This window comes from Drosophila arizonae, chromosome X, assembly GCF_054131065.1.
Source record: "Drosophila arizonae isolate 15081-1271.41 chromosome X, UAZ_ARI_1.0, whole genome shotgun sequence".
NCBI classification, from domain to species: domain Eukaryota; kingdom Metazoa; phylum Arthropoda; class Insecta; order Diptera; family Drosophilidae; genus Drosophila; species Drosophila arizonae.
In genome coordinates, this window is record NC_142927.1 from 4572039 (window position 1) to 4585878 (window position 13840).

Below are 13840 nucleotides of genomic sequence, written 5' to 3' on the forward strand. Positions count from 1 at the left end.
TCCTTGAGACTCGAAAATTGATCGGCCAACACGCTTATTGCCGCGCTTAACCCTTGAAACGTTCCATTAATATTTTCCATTTTACTTGTTACCCGTTATTATTCTTCTATTTTATTCTTGCTATATTATTCTTCTATTTATTTCAGTTATTTTTTTTATTTTATTTTATTTTTTTTTTTTAATTTTTAACCTTTTGTCGGATTTCTTTCAATTCAATTCGACGCAAGGCCTACTATGCTGATCTAATTTCCTACATTAAATCAACTTTTCATTGTTTTCAAGCTGCTACTGTTTACCGTTTCCAGTAGTCATAAGGAAATATTTACAATCGTCTCGTTGAATTGCTTGCTGTGGAGATAAATATATTAGTAATGTTCTCTCATGGTCGTAACACCTTTTTTAAATCAAACAAATAGCTGAAATAGTTGAATAGTTAAATAGTTGACGTGAATATTATTTCTTTTATATTATTTCATTGAATTATTACTTGTTTTGCATTACATGTGTTATGTGTATTACCACTTTGTTATTGCGTTTACTGTTATAGAATTACTTGAATTACTAATTGTATTATATTACCGATATTTATTATTTTATATGGCTTGGGAAGCCCTCAGGATCCTTTTTGGTTTAAGACCTACTTAGGTGAGGGTGGTTCCACAATCATCTGGTCTATCTCTTACTTTCTCTCTCTTACTATTGTTGCCAGACTTATTCTCTTCCGAAAGGGAAGCCCAAAGTATTCCTCTTTGGTTCTAAGACCTACTAAGGTAAGGGTTATTCCACGATCGAATAGAAGGTCTCTGCAATTCATGTTTTTATTTTTGCATATTTATGCTTTGTTTGTTGATTAGAGATTTCCAGACAACCGCCTTCTAATTTTGTTATATAGTTAGTGCTTTAAACTTAACTTTGACCACTAGGTTTCTTTGAATTTATACGGAAACCCATCATTCAACACGGGTGGAAATTGTGACGTTTATTTTTTATGACATTTTTCTTACGGCAAGGATTTGAACCTCGATACGAGAATCAATCTCGTACCACCATTATGCCTGCAAATTTCTTGTATTTTCGTTTTAAGAGTCGTCTCGGCACGGATTTGAACCTAGGTATTGCAAATACCACCATTTAGCCACGATTTCTTTTATGTTATAGAATTATCTACTTCCTAGAAATTATGTTATTATTTATTGTATTATTATGTTATGGCAAGGACTTTCACCTCATTACTTTGCAAATCGCAGAAGTACTTCGTAATTTTGCCAACAATTGCCCAATTGGATTGAAGCAATTTATTTGTACTTGCTTTTTTAATAAGTTCTTTTTATAGAATTATTGACACGTCAACATTTCCCTTTATTTCCGTGAAGAATGTGGGTCCCTGCTCGGGCGCCAGTTAAGCGCTCCCACACTAGAGTACTAGTGATTGGGGACGCTGTGTTGGGTTCTTGTGAATATATGACAACTTTGTGTTCAATGAAATAATATATTTTATATAATTTGGAACAATAGGTATAATATATTTTATACAATTTGGAACAATAGGTCTAAACTCTCTCTAGTCCGAATATAAACTGAACTAAATCTGTTCAGCTGGTTAGGTTCTCCCCTTGAATGTTTGACTTGACTCTCCAGCCTTCCTAGATTGTCAAAAGTCTTAACTTATATATATATATATTTTTTTTTTGTATGGTCTATTTTGAAATTTTTAAAAAAGTTTTATTGAATTGAAAAGTTCCCATTTTCTTTGTACGGCCTATTTTGTTTTTGTTTTTGTTTTTTTGTTTTTTGTTTTTTTTTGGATTTTGTATATTTTTGTTGGTGAGCTGCAGCGTATTTAGCTGCATTTTCCTGAGTATAGAGTATACTCAGAGGATCGAAAGCGTACATATTCAACGAATCACTCTCTCTGAGTATGCGGTCCGAGTGTTGGGATAGCTGTCGCCCGAAAAAGCGAATTATGAGATGGACCATTGTTTGGAGTGAGATCAGAAGTCAAGAGCCCAAGTCAAGTAAGATTGGAGTCAAGAGAGCAGAAGAATTCTATTTATGCAAGATTGGTTGTGCTGAAGTTTCTTCAATAAAGTAGATCGGTGAGTGGCGATTATGGAAAATCAAGAAATTTTCACTACTGTTTGAGGTAAGTGTATTAAACTCCAATTTAGAGATGTTTGACGGAGAAGATATTTGAGACGCATTGTTTTGTATTGCACTTATCTCATTGCGATGGTTGTCGCCCGAAAAGTGATGACTTCGAATCCTATTTTTGAATATATAAGTTAAGCGCTCCCACACTAGAGTACTAATGAAGGGACGCTGTGTTGAGTTCTTGTGAATATAAATACATTTGTATTCAATGAAGTAATATATTTTATATAATTTAGTAACAATAGGTCTAAAATCTCTCGTCCGAATATAAACTGAGCCATATCAGTTCTACTGTTTTTTTTTTTTTTTTTTTTTTTTTCTGAACAGTCAGGTCCGCCTGTAGCTGTGCCGTAGACTGACTGACTATATTTATTTATTTACCCCTATACTACTGTATAATATAGTAAATTTGTTGACGCCTACTGTGTGTAGATCTCAAATGTTAGTATTACATTAGATGTGAAGTGAAATACAATAGTAGTTTGATTAATTATGTGTTAGTGAATGTGTAGACAGGGTACAAAGGTGTTTGTCATAACAACCAGCGTAGTTCAGTCAGGTCCCCCTGAGGCTGTGTCTGACGGGACTCTCCAGCCTCCTTAGATATGTCAGTAGTCCTAACTCCTCCCCATCTAAACATCTGCGTTCCGCAGGGTGCATTTGTCCATTATAATGATATATGTCCCCAAGGTGTCCAGGATTATAATTCCAGAAATTAGCATAAAGAGAGCTATTAATCCACCTTCAAGTTAATTCAAGACATTCCATGCATTGGGTATTCCTTTGTGATTGTGACGATTCATCCAACGTTGCAACGCATTTATTTCATTCACTCTGGCATCTCGGAAATCCCCATTGGCATGAATTTTCGGAAGACTATAGGAAGGTTATACCGCGTGAAAAACGCTGTGGGTGTGCTGTTATTTGGGGACGCTAATTGTGGAGAAATATGCAACCTTGAGAGACAAAATGCTTTAATAAGCATTTTATCTCTTTTCTTCCTTCTTGTTTTTTTTACATTTTGGATACTATTTGCTATTATCTTACATGTGATTTATGAAAAGTTTTGCAGGTTGGTGTTTTGATTGTCTCGTTTCGGTTTTCTTTACTATTCTTCTTTTGTCTTCGTTTCCTTCATTAAAGTGTATAGGTGTAGTGTATTTTTTAAAATTTTTATTTGATAGTTTTTGTCTATCTTAAGCACCTAAATACATCTAAGAAGGTTGAATGGAATCGCTTCCATTAACTTCACTTTTTTGTGTTGGAGTATAGTATCCCTCTAGTACTGGTAACTGGTTCGTAGCTGGTAAAATCACTACTTACTAGTGATTTGAAATATTTATAATTTTGTTATTTTAAAAATTAATTTTCAGTTTTTTTTTTTGTTGACGCATGAATTAAAAAAAAAAAAAACGCTTTTTCTGCAGCTGCATGGCCTTTCTCAGTTGCTCTTCGGCCTATCCATTGCCATCAACCAGATTTATTTCATCTAGGGAACAAATATGAAGATTAAATTTTGTAATTAAATCGGCAATGAATTAAATAATACTTACCAATTAAAACGTCATAGAATGCGCTATCTTTTTTTAAGGCAGCTTTGCCTTGAACGCCATCTACATTGTATGCTAATACAACGGGATTAGCCAAAATATTCTTTAAATTTTTTAAAATTCCCCCAGTCATAATATGGATCCTAATCGCATCAATCTGTAAACAAAGTATGAATTCGGATTTAAGAAACAATTGAAACTGTGTTTATACTAACATAAAGCTCTCGGTTTGTGTTGTTAATTTCCGTATTTAGTTCCTTAAGGGATTCTACGGTCTGGATTGGAAATTGTTTAGCCACTTGTTGTCCTTGTCCGTGCTGTTTTGTAAGTCCTTTTATGGTGGCAGTCTGCTCGGAGGAAGCTTCCACAAGGACCCACATTTTTTCGTGTGTTACTTTTTGGTCAGCTAAGTTTTAATATATTTAAATTAAATATATATAGGTATGCATATTTATACCTCTTAAAGAATTAATTTCCTCCACAAGAATATCCAGTTTTTTCTGAACCACTGAAAAATAAGTAAAAAAAATTTATGAGATAATTTTAAATAAAATATCGTGACACACTTACCACGTGACGAACGAACTTGTTCTGTTAGTTCAAGAACAAGTTGTTCACGGCGCCCAATAGTTTGTGAACAATTGCAGCTTGATATTTGATCTGAAAATTAAACGATTTAATTAATTAATTTGTTTCTATTTATTCAAATTAATTAGCACAATTTAAGCACTTACGGTTATTAGAAAAGTCCGGACTGAACGACATTTTTTAAAAATCTCACGAGGACTGCTGAGAATATTTTTTTGGTTTGATGTAAAGTGTGGTTCAAGCGATGTATTTTTATCCTACTTTTAACATAATAGCTGTGAAGCCTAGGTGGGGATTTGATATCATGTTTTGTCATATTTTACAACACCAGCAAACGATGTTGGTATGATTCGTCAGTTATGATATTGTCGCCCGATAAAGCGATGTCTTCTATTCTTAATTCTTACATATTACCCTAATGTAATGCCTTGGTTGTCGTCCGTAAATTCGACGCGTTCCATTCATATTCCCATTCCTATTCCTATTTCTTGTATGTTTCCAAGTCACGTAGACTGCTGAGAATATTTTTTTTGGTTTGATGTAAAGAGTGGTTCAAGCGATGTATTTTTATCCTACTTTTAACATTATAGCTGTGAAGCCTAAGTGGGGATTTGATATCATGTTTTGTCATATTTTACAACCCCAGCAAACGATGTTGGTATGATTCGTCAGTTATGATATTGTCGCCCGATAAAGCGATGTCTTCTATTGTTAATTCTTACATATTACCCTAATGTAATGCCTTGGTTGTCGTCCGTAAATTCGACGCGTTCCATTCATATTCCCATTCCTATTCCTATTTCTTGTATATTTCCAAGTCACGTGGACTGCTGAGAATATTTTTTTGGTTTGATGTAAGGAGTGGTTCAAGCGATGTATTTTTATCCTACTTTTAACATAATAGCTGTGAAGCCTAGGTGGGGATTTGATATCATGTTTTGTCATATTTTACAACCCCAGCAAACGATGTTGGTATGATTCGTCAGTTATGATGTTGTTGCCCGATAAAGCGATGTTTTCTATTCCTAGTTCTTACATATTACTTTAATCTAAGTGTGATATATTTTTAATCGGGCAATGAGCGTCTGATAAGGAGATTTTGGTCTAGTAGAATTTTCCTGCTGCAAATTTGGTATCAGTTTCAGGATTCGTTGAAACAGCGGTGAACGGTGCTTCCTACTCTATATAGATATTTCTCTGGTCATTTTCCTTAGCTTGACCTGCATCATATATCTATTTTATTCGAGAATTGGATAGGTCTTCGTATCGTATTGAAAGAGTCGTAGCAAGATCAAGAGTGACAACGGAATCTGATACTGATCAGTGGTCTGTGGGACTAGGGTATAGGAAATGTGGAGACCCCTGAAGTTGGCTTTTTTCGTTGTGTACTCTTGACCGATGGAAAATGGTTAATCAGGTTATGTTGCCTTTTCAATTGTGTTTAGATATTACTGGAACATTTTCTAAAAATAAGTATGAGAGAATAAGTGTACGCCGCTAGTGTGTGGCATGGCTAATTAGAAAGAGAGATATATCTTTGTCTGGCTCTTTTAGTGATGAATTGAACAGTGCGCTAAATAAACATATTTCTTATTTACATAATTCATTGCTGATTATTCATTGGTGTCACTGTCAGCCTTAGTCTCTTACGTACGTATTCTATATTGACAAAAGCAATCCAATGGGCTGTATTCAAAACAGTTATGGTGCCAATGATAACGCATTGATCAATGGGTGTATAAAGGCGCATTAGTCGAACAAAGCTCCCGGCCTAGATGTCAGTGTGAATAGAGATAAGGCTATTTCGTGTTTCTCTAAGCCTCAACTGAATTTAATTAATTACGAGCATTTGTTTTCTATAAACCTCAAACGAATTATTATTGTTCTTTGAATTTTACATTCAGTTCCGAGCCTATTGATTAGAGCTCAATTAGCTTTCACGCTTAAAAGCAAAGCTAAATTTATATTGTTTTCTATTTTTGATGAAATCGATCTCATTCCTCTAAAGGATCTAAAAAATTGCGGGGACATGATGATGTGATGTCCCCTTTAATAAATACTAGCTGGCCCGGCAAACGTTGCATTGCCCTCTATATTATTTCTAGGTAAAAAATTGTTGAAAGCTATGTTGTTCAGGTTGGGATACACTCTGATCAATTTATTAATCGGATTTTCATTCAAGCACCTTGTGGTAAAGGACATTCTTCCTTTTATTGGTCAGGTGCAAGAACAAATAATGCGGATGGTTTTCCAACACGTGAGCTTGCCACGTTCAATTGACCATGAGAAAAACACGCATTTTCTAGATTGAGGCGACAAATAGTCAAAGATTGGCCATGTGACTTGTTGATCGTCATGGCGAAGGCAAGACGAAGCGGTAATTGAATTCGTTTAAATCCAAAGGGCATATCTGTTGAGATCATCGGAATCTGTACGCACGCGCACAATTATTGTTTATAAAGTTGAAAAGTCCAAAAATATAAAAAGCCAAAAATACACTTTGCAATAATTAACTTTTTTTTTTGAATTTCGAATTTTGAATTTTTTATTTATTTTTTGAACAGTCAGGTTTTAATCTTTTGATTTTTTTGAATTTTTGCAGATTTTTGTTTTGAAATATTTTTCTTTTTGATTTGGAAAAAAAAATTTTTTTTTTGATTTTTTTTTTTTTTTTTTTTTGTTGAATAGTCAGGTCTGCTCGAGGCTATGCCGTAGACTGACTGACTACATTTGTTTATTTACTTCTATACAGGACCGAAACTGTCTCTGTTGTCAGGGCTACTAAGTATAAATGGAAATTTGAATCTTTAGGGAAAAAACCGCGTTTTTCAAGTATTCGTCAAATTTTTTCAGTATTTTAAAGATCTACTGACCTACTCGTGGCGGAGACAAATCCAACAAATCAAAAACCATGAAAATTGGTCCAGCACATATCATGTTATAAGTGTTGGAGCACTTTTACACAACTCTCTTTTATATATATAGAAGATATGCTAAATGTTTTGCGATTATCTTTTGAAAATTCTAAGTAGGATTGGATATCATTATTTGGAAGATAAAATTTTGACCGGAGAAAAGAGATCAAAAGTATTCTATTTCTGCGAGTATGGTTATGATGGAGTTTCTTCAATTAAGTCGATCAGTGAGTGCACTGAGCTGAGGATTATTGACGATGCAGAAATTTGAATTATTGTTGAAGGTAAGTGTATTTTAAGTTTCAAAAGCAATTCAAGATGATGTTTTGTCCATTTTATCTGCAAGGGCTGCAAATAATGTGTTCTGAGGATGGAATTGTATGACACGAACTTAAAGTGAATAACTTTGCTGAATATATCAACGATTTGTATTGCAATACCTTTGCGAGAAGGACTGGAGATCGTTGGAGAGTAATATTCTATCAAAATTGACGGAAAAGAAATTTTCAGTTTTCTTTGGAAGAATATATGATTCACAATCAGTACGGTGAAACTGGACTAGAGTATGAAAAATTTCTTCAATCAAGTTGATCGCGGTTAGATTCAATATGATGAGTATGGACTCGAGTGAGAGATAAAGAAAATTGCGATTCTGCAAATAAGATGTAGATCAAGTAGATCGCAGAGGTATTCAATATGATGAGAAGACTGGACTCGAAATATAAAAAATATTTTGTTCCCGCCAGTTTGATGGTCGTTCTTCAATCAAGTAGCTCGCGAAGGTATTAGATATAATGAGAAGATTAGTGGAAATATTCAATATGATGAGAAGATTGGACTCGAAAGATTAAAAGTATTTTGTTTCTGCCAGTTTGATGGTCGTTCTTTAATCAAGTAGATCGCGGAGGCATTTAGTATTATGAGACTGAGCTAAAGAAATCAAGAAAATTATCTTTCTGCGAATAAGACGATGTTTCTTCAATCAAGTAGATCGCCGAGATATTCAATATGATGAGATTGGAATCGAAAGATCAAAAGTATTCTGTTTCTGCCAGTTTGATGATTGTTCTTCAATCAAGTAGATCGCGGAGGTATTAGATATGATGAGAAGATTAGTTGAAATATTCAATATGATGAGAAGATTAGACTCGATAGATCAAAAGTATTCTGTTCCCGCCAGTATGATGGTCGTTCTTCAATCAAGTAGCTCGCGGAGGTATTAGATATGATGGGAAGATTAGACTCGAAAGATAAAAAGTATTCCGTTTCTGCCAGTTTGATGATCGTTCTTCAATCAAGTAGGTCGCGAAGGCATTTACTATGATGCGACTGGATTCAAGATATCAAGAAAATCATCTTTCTACAAATCAGATGGTGTTTCTTTAATCAAGTAGATCGCAGAGGTATTCGATATGATGAGACTGCACTCGAGGTATCAGGAAAATTGTGTATTTGCAAGTATGATGGAGTTTCTTTAATGAAGTATATATCGGAGGTATTCAATATGATGAAAAGATTAGAGGAGGTATTCATTATGATTAGATTAGACTCGAGAGATCAAAAGTATTCTGTTTCTGCCAGTATGATGGTCGTTCTTCAATCAAGTAGCTCGCGGAGGTATTAGATATGATGAGAAGATTAGACTCGAAAGATAAAAAGTATTCTGTTTCTGCCAGTTTGATGATCGTTCTTCAATCAATTAGATCGCGAAGGCATTTACTATGATGCGACTGGACTCAAGATATCAAGAAAATTGTCTTTCTACAAATCAGATGGTGTTTCTTCAATCAAGTAGATCGCCGAGATATTTTAATATGATCCAACTGGGCTCGAGATATCAAGAAAATTGTGTTTCTGCAAATTCAACATGAGATATGATGAGAACACTGGACTCGATAGATAGAAAGTATTCTGTTTCTGCCAGTATGATGGTGGCTCTTCAATCAAGTAGCTCGCGGAGGTATTAGATATGATGGGAAGATTAGACTCGAAAGATCAAAAGTATTGTTTCTGCCAGTTTGATGATCGTTCTTCAATCAAGTAGGTCGCGAAGGCATTTACTATGATGCGACTGGACTCAAGATATCAAGAAAATTGTCTTTCTACAAATCAGATGGTGTTTCTTCAATCAAGTAGATCGCCGAGATATTTTAATATGATCCAACTGGGCTCGAGATATCAAGAAAATTGTGTTTCTGCAAATTCAACATGAGATATGATGAGAACACTGGACTCGATAGATAGAAAGTATTCTGTTTCTGCCAGTATGATGGTGGCTCTTCAATCAAGTAGCTCGCGGAGGTATTAGATATGATGGGAAGATTAGACTCGAAAGATCAAAAGTATTCTGTTCCCGCCAGTATGATGGTCGTTCTTCAATCAAGTAGCTCGCGGAGGTATTAGATATGATGAGAAGATTAGACTCGAAAGATAAAAAGTATTCTGTTTCTGCCAGTTTGATGATCGTTCTTCAATCAAGTAGATCGCGAAGGCATTTACTATTATGCGACTGGACTCAAGATATCAAGAAAATTGTCTTTCTACAAATCGGATGGTGTTTCTTTAATTAAGTAGATCGCGGAGGTATTCGATATGATGAGACTGCACTCGAGGTATCAGGAAAATTGTGTATTTGCAAGTATGATGGAGTTTTTTAAATGAAGTATGTATCGGAGGTATTCAATATGACGAAAAGATTAGAGGAGGTATTCATTATGATGAGATTAGGCTCGAGAGATAAAAAGTATTCTGTTTCTTCCAATTTGATGATCGTTCTTCAATCAAGTAGATCGCGAAGACATTTACTATGATGCGACTGGACTCAAGATATCAAGAAAATCGTCTTTCTACAAATCAGATGGTGTTTCTTTAATCAAGTAGATCGCGGAGGTATTCGATATGATGATACTGCACTCGAGGTATCGAGAAAATTGTGTTTCTGAACATAAGATGGTCTTTCTTCAATCAAGTAGATCGCGGAGGCATTTACTATGATGCGACTGGACTCAAGATATCAAGAAAATTGTCTTTCTACAAATCAGATGGTGTTTCTTTAATCAAGTAGATCGCGGAGGTATTCGATATGATGAGACTGCACTCGAGGTATCAGGAAAATTGTGTATTTGCAAGTATGATAGAGTTTCTTTAAACTAAGTATATAGCTGAGGTGTTTAATATGATCCGACTGGGCTCAATATATCAGGGAAATTGTCTTTTTGCAAATCAGACGATGTTTCTTCAATGAAGTAGATCGCCGAGATATTTTAATATTATCCGACTGGACTCGTGATATCAAGAAAATTGTGTTCCTGCAAATTCAACATGAGATATGATGAGAACACTGGACTCGATAGATCGAAAGTATTCTGTTTCTGCCAGTATGATGGTGTTTCTTCAATCAAGTAACTTGTGGAGGTATTCAATATGATGAGAAGATTAGTTGAAATATTCAATATGAGAAGAAGATTTAACTCGAAAGATCAAAAGTATTCTGTTTCTGCCAGTATGATGGTCGTTCTTCAATCAAGTAGCTCGTGGAGGTATTAGATATGATGAGACTGCACTCGAGGTATCAGGAAAATTGAGTATTTGCAAGTATGATGGAGTTTCTTTAATGAAGTATATATCGGAGGTATTCAATATGATGAAAAGATTAGAGGAGGTATTCATTATGATGAGATTAGACTCGAGAGATCAAAAGTATTCTGTTTCTGCCAGTATGATGGTCGTTCTTCAATCAAGTAGCTCGCGGAGGTATTAGATATGATGAGAAGATTAGACTCGAAAGATAAAAAGTATTCTGTTTCTGCCAGTTTGATGATCGTTCTTCAATCAAGTAGGTCGCGAAGGCATTTACTATGATGCGACTGGACTCAAGATATCAAGAAAATTGTCTTTCTACAAATCAGATGGTGTTTCTTTAATCAAGTAGATCGCGGAGGTATTCGATATGATGAGACTGCACTCGAGGTATCAGGAAAGTTGTGTATTTGCAAGTATGATGGAGTTTTAATGAAGTATATATCGGAGGTATTCAATATGATGAAAAGATTAGAGGAGGTATTTATTATGATGAGATTAGACTCGAAAGATAAAAAGTATTCTGTTTCTTCCAGTTTGATGATCGTTCTTCAATCAAGGTAGATCACGGAGGTATTAGATATGATGAGACTGCACTCGAGGTATCAGGAAAGTTGTGTATTTGCAAGTATGATGGAGTTCCTTTAATGAAGTATATATCGGAAGTATTCAATATGTTGAAAAGATTAGAGGAGGTATTTATTATGATGAGATTAGACTCGAGAGATGAAAAGTATTCTGTTTCTGCCAGTATGTTGGTGGTTCATCAATCAAGGTAGATCACGGAGTTATTCGATATGATGAGAATGCACTCGAGGTATCAGGAAAATTGTGTATTTGCAAGTATGATGGAGTCTCTTTAATGAAGTATATATCGGAGGTATTCAATATGATGAAAAGATTAGAGGAGGTATTTATTATGATGAGATTAGACTCGAAAGATAAAAAGTATTCTCTTTCTTCCAATTTGATGATCGTTCTTCAATCAAGTAGATCGCGAAGGCATTTACTATGATGCGACTGGACTCAAGATATCAAGAAAATCGTCTTTTACAAATCAGATGGTGTTTCTTTAATCAAGTAGATCGCGGAGGTATTCGATATGATGAGACTGCACTCGAGGTATCAGGAAAATTGTGTATTTGCAAGTATGATGGAGTTTCTTTAATGAAGTATGTATCGGAGGTATTCAATATGCCGAAAAGATTAGAGGAGGTATTCATTATGATTAGATTAGACTCGAGAGATCAAAAGTATTCTGTTTCTGCCAGTATGATGGTCGTTCTTCAATCAAGTAGAGCGCGGATGTATTCGATATGATGAGACTGCACTCGAGGTATCGAGAAAATTGTGTTTCTGAACATAAGATGGTCTTTCTTCAATCAAGTAGATCGCGGAGGTATTTAGATATCATGAGAGATCAAGATATCATGAAAATGGCAGCTCTGCAAAATCCATATTTAATGTGGCGAGAAGACTGGACTCGAAAGATCAAAAGTATTCTGTGTCTGACAGTATGATGGTGGTTCTTCAATCAAGTATATCACGGGGGTATTCAATATGAGATTGGACTCGAGAGATCAAGATAATACTTAGAAAATTGTGTTTCTGCAAATTTGATGGTGTTTCTTCATTCAAGTAGCTCGGAGAGTGGAGTAAGTTTTACATTATTGACCATAAGATACTAAAGATACTATATGTGATTCAATCTATATAGCTTGTACTCAATAAGATGGCATTGGACTCTAGAGATCAAAAGTATTTCTGCAAGTATAATGGATTTTCTACCACTATGAGATCACGGGGGCATTCCATATGATGACTCTGGCATTCAAAATGATGAGACTGGACTCGAAAGACCAAAGGTATTCTGTTTCTGCAAGTATGATGGAGTTTCTTCAATTCTATATTGACGATGTTTTCGTATCGTCAGTGGTCACTGGCCTGTGCTTGCTCATCAGACTCATTGGGATTCTTTGAGTCTCAATGGGACTTTTCGAGCCTCAGCTGGGCTTAGCGGAAGTTATCTAGACCAATTAGGACTCACCTGGACTGATCATGATTCACCTGTATATTTCTGGATTCAGTTGGATTCGTCTGGACTCATTGGGGCTCAGCATCATCCTTGCCATATTCAGATTTGAAAGCATTGTAATTTTTACTTTGCATTCCTTTATATGAATAAAGATTTTCTGCTGAAATATGTATTCTGATCTAGCTATGTGTTTGTTTGTTTGTTATTTTTTACGCAAGTGATACTGTTAGTTGACCCTGCAACTTTCCCAATGGTCGGATATGTATCGACTTTAAGCATTTGCTTTCACATTTGTTTCGATACCCTAGGCTCATTTTAAGTGTATGATGACAGCGTAGCCAGATGGTGGTAGAAGATTTTATCAGAGGACACACTAAGCTGCATTTAAAATGACTATTGAAAAATGCCCAAATCTTCAATTACTGCTGAAGAAATTATGGCATTTTCTAGTCGATCATCTCTTACTGTGGCGCTCCTATTGCTTCTGTTTTTGTTTTTTATACCGTGAACCCATTGAAAATGGGAAATCGAGTGTATGAGTGCGTCGATCTCGGAAGATACAAAAGCTAGAGAGCTGAAATTTGGCATGCATACTCGTGTATACTATACGCAGTAAGAGTTTGTCTTATTTTCTCGATAAATCATCCGATAATTTTTCTATCGAAAATAATCGAAAAATTGATTTTGTTCTTTTCAGCCTCATTGGAATACTATTAGACCTGGAGACTTGAGATTTATTGTGTGTATACATATGATAAATGCAGAATGATAAGAATATCAGCTTAGAGGGTTCAGGGTATCTCCGAGCAGTCTCGACTAGAGCCTTCTTACTTGTTTGTTTCAGTGCTTGCGATTAATCATTTGTCATTGCATTGCGGTAAAGTTGTGTTAAAGTTTGTTGCCACGCCCCCTTTAGCTCCTTATGCCGCGTGTCAGTCGGTCTGGCTGTCTCTCTGTCTGCTGCATTCTTGTCAACCATTTGCTGCGTGCGTGCGTGCATTGACGTCACAGGCAACACAACG

At 35.3% G+C, this 13840-nt stretch overlaps 1 protein-coding gene and 1 long non-coding RNA gene across 3 annotated transcripts in view; one reads left to right on the forward strand and one right to left on the reverse strand.

The window, feature by feature from the left end:
- LOC149267816 (uncharacterized) overlaps positions 1-13012 on the forward strand; it is a 34843-nt gene extending 21831 nt beyond the window's left edge. Inside the window, exons 4-8 of one of the 2 annotated variants that reach the window (XR_016271384.1) lie at positions 7322-7488; positions 7551-11263; positions 11320-12438; positions 12501-12648; positions 12717-13011. This is a non-coding gene — a long non-coding RNA (uncharacterized LOC149267816). Of the gene's footprint in view, positions 1-7321; positions 7489-7550; positions 11264-11319; positions 12439-12500 lie in introns of both variants that reach the window. The other variant, XR_016271383.1, reaches the window with a different exon arrangement.
- LOC149267817 (uncharacterized) lies at positions 3217-4355 on the reverse strand. The gene is made up of 5 exons (XM_089475917.1): positions 4272-4355; positions 4159-4209; positions 3917-4107; positions 3705-3858; positions 3217-3640 (listed from the first exon to the last, which is right to left on the reverse strand). The coding sequence occupies exons 3-5, from the start codon at positions 4079-4081 to the stop codon at positions 3609-3611; spliced, it is 351 nt and encodes a 116-aa protein (XP_089332043.1). The 5' UTR covers positions 4082-4107; positions 4159-4209; positions 4272-4355; the 3' UTR covers positions 3217-3608.
- Positions 13013-13840: the final 828 nt, after the last annotated feature.

Coding starts and splice junctions, on each gene's coding strand:
- LOC149267817 (XM_089475917.1), bottom strand. CDS start 4,081: ATGTGGGTCCTTGTGGAAGCTTCCTCCGAGCAGACTGCCACCATAAAA. Junction 3,859..3,916: donor ACACAAACCGAGAGCTTTAT/GTTAGTATAAAC, acceptor CTTTGTTTACAG/ATTGATGCGATTAGGATCCA. Junction 3,641..3,704: donor ATTCTATGACGTTTTAATTG/GTAAGTATTATT, acceptor TTTGTTCCCTAG/ATGAAATAAATCTGGTTGAT.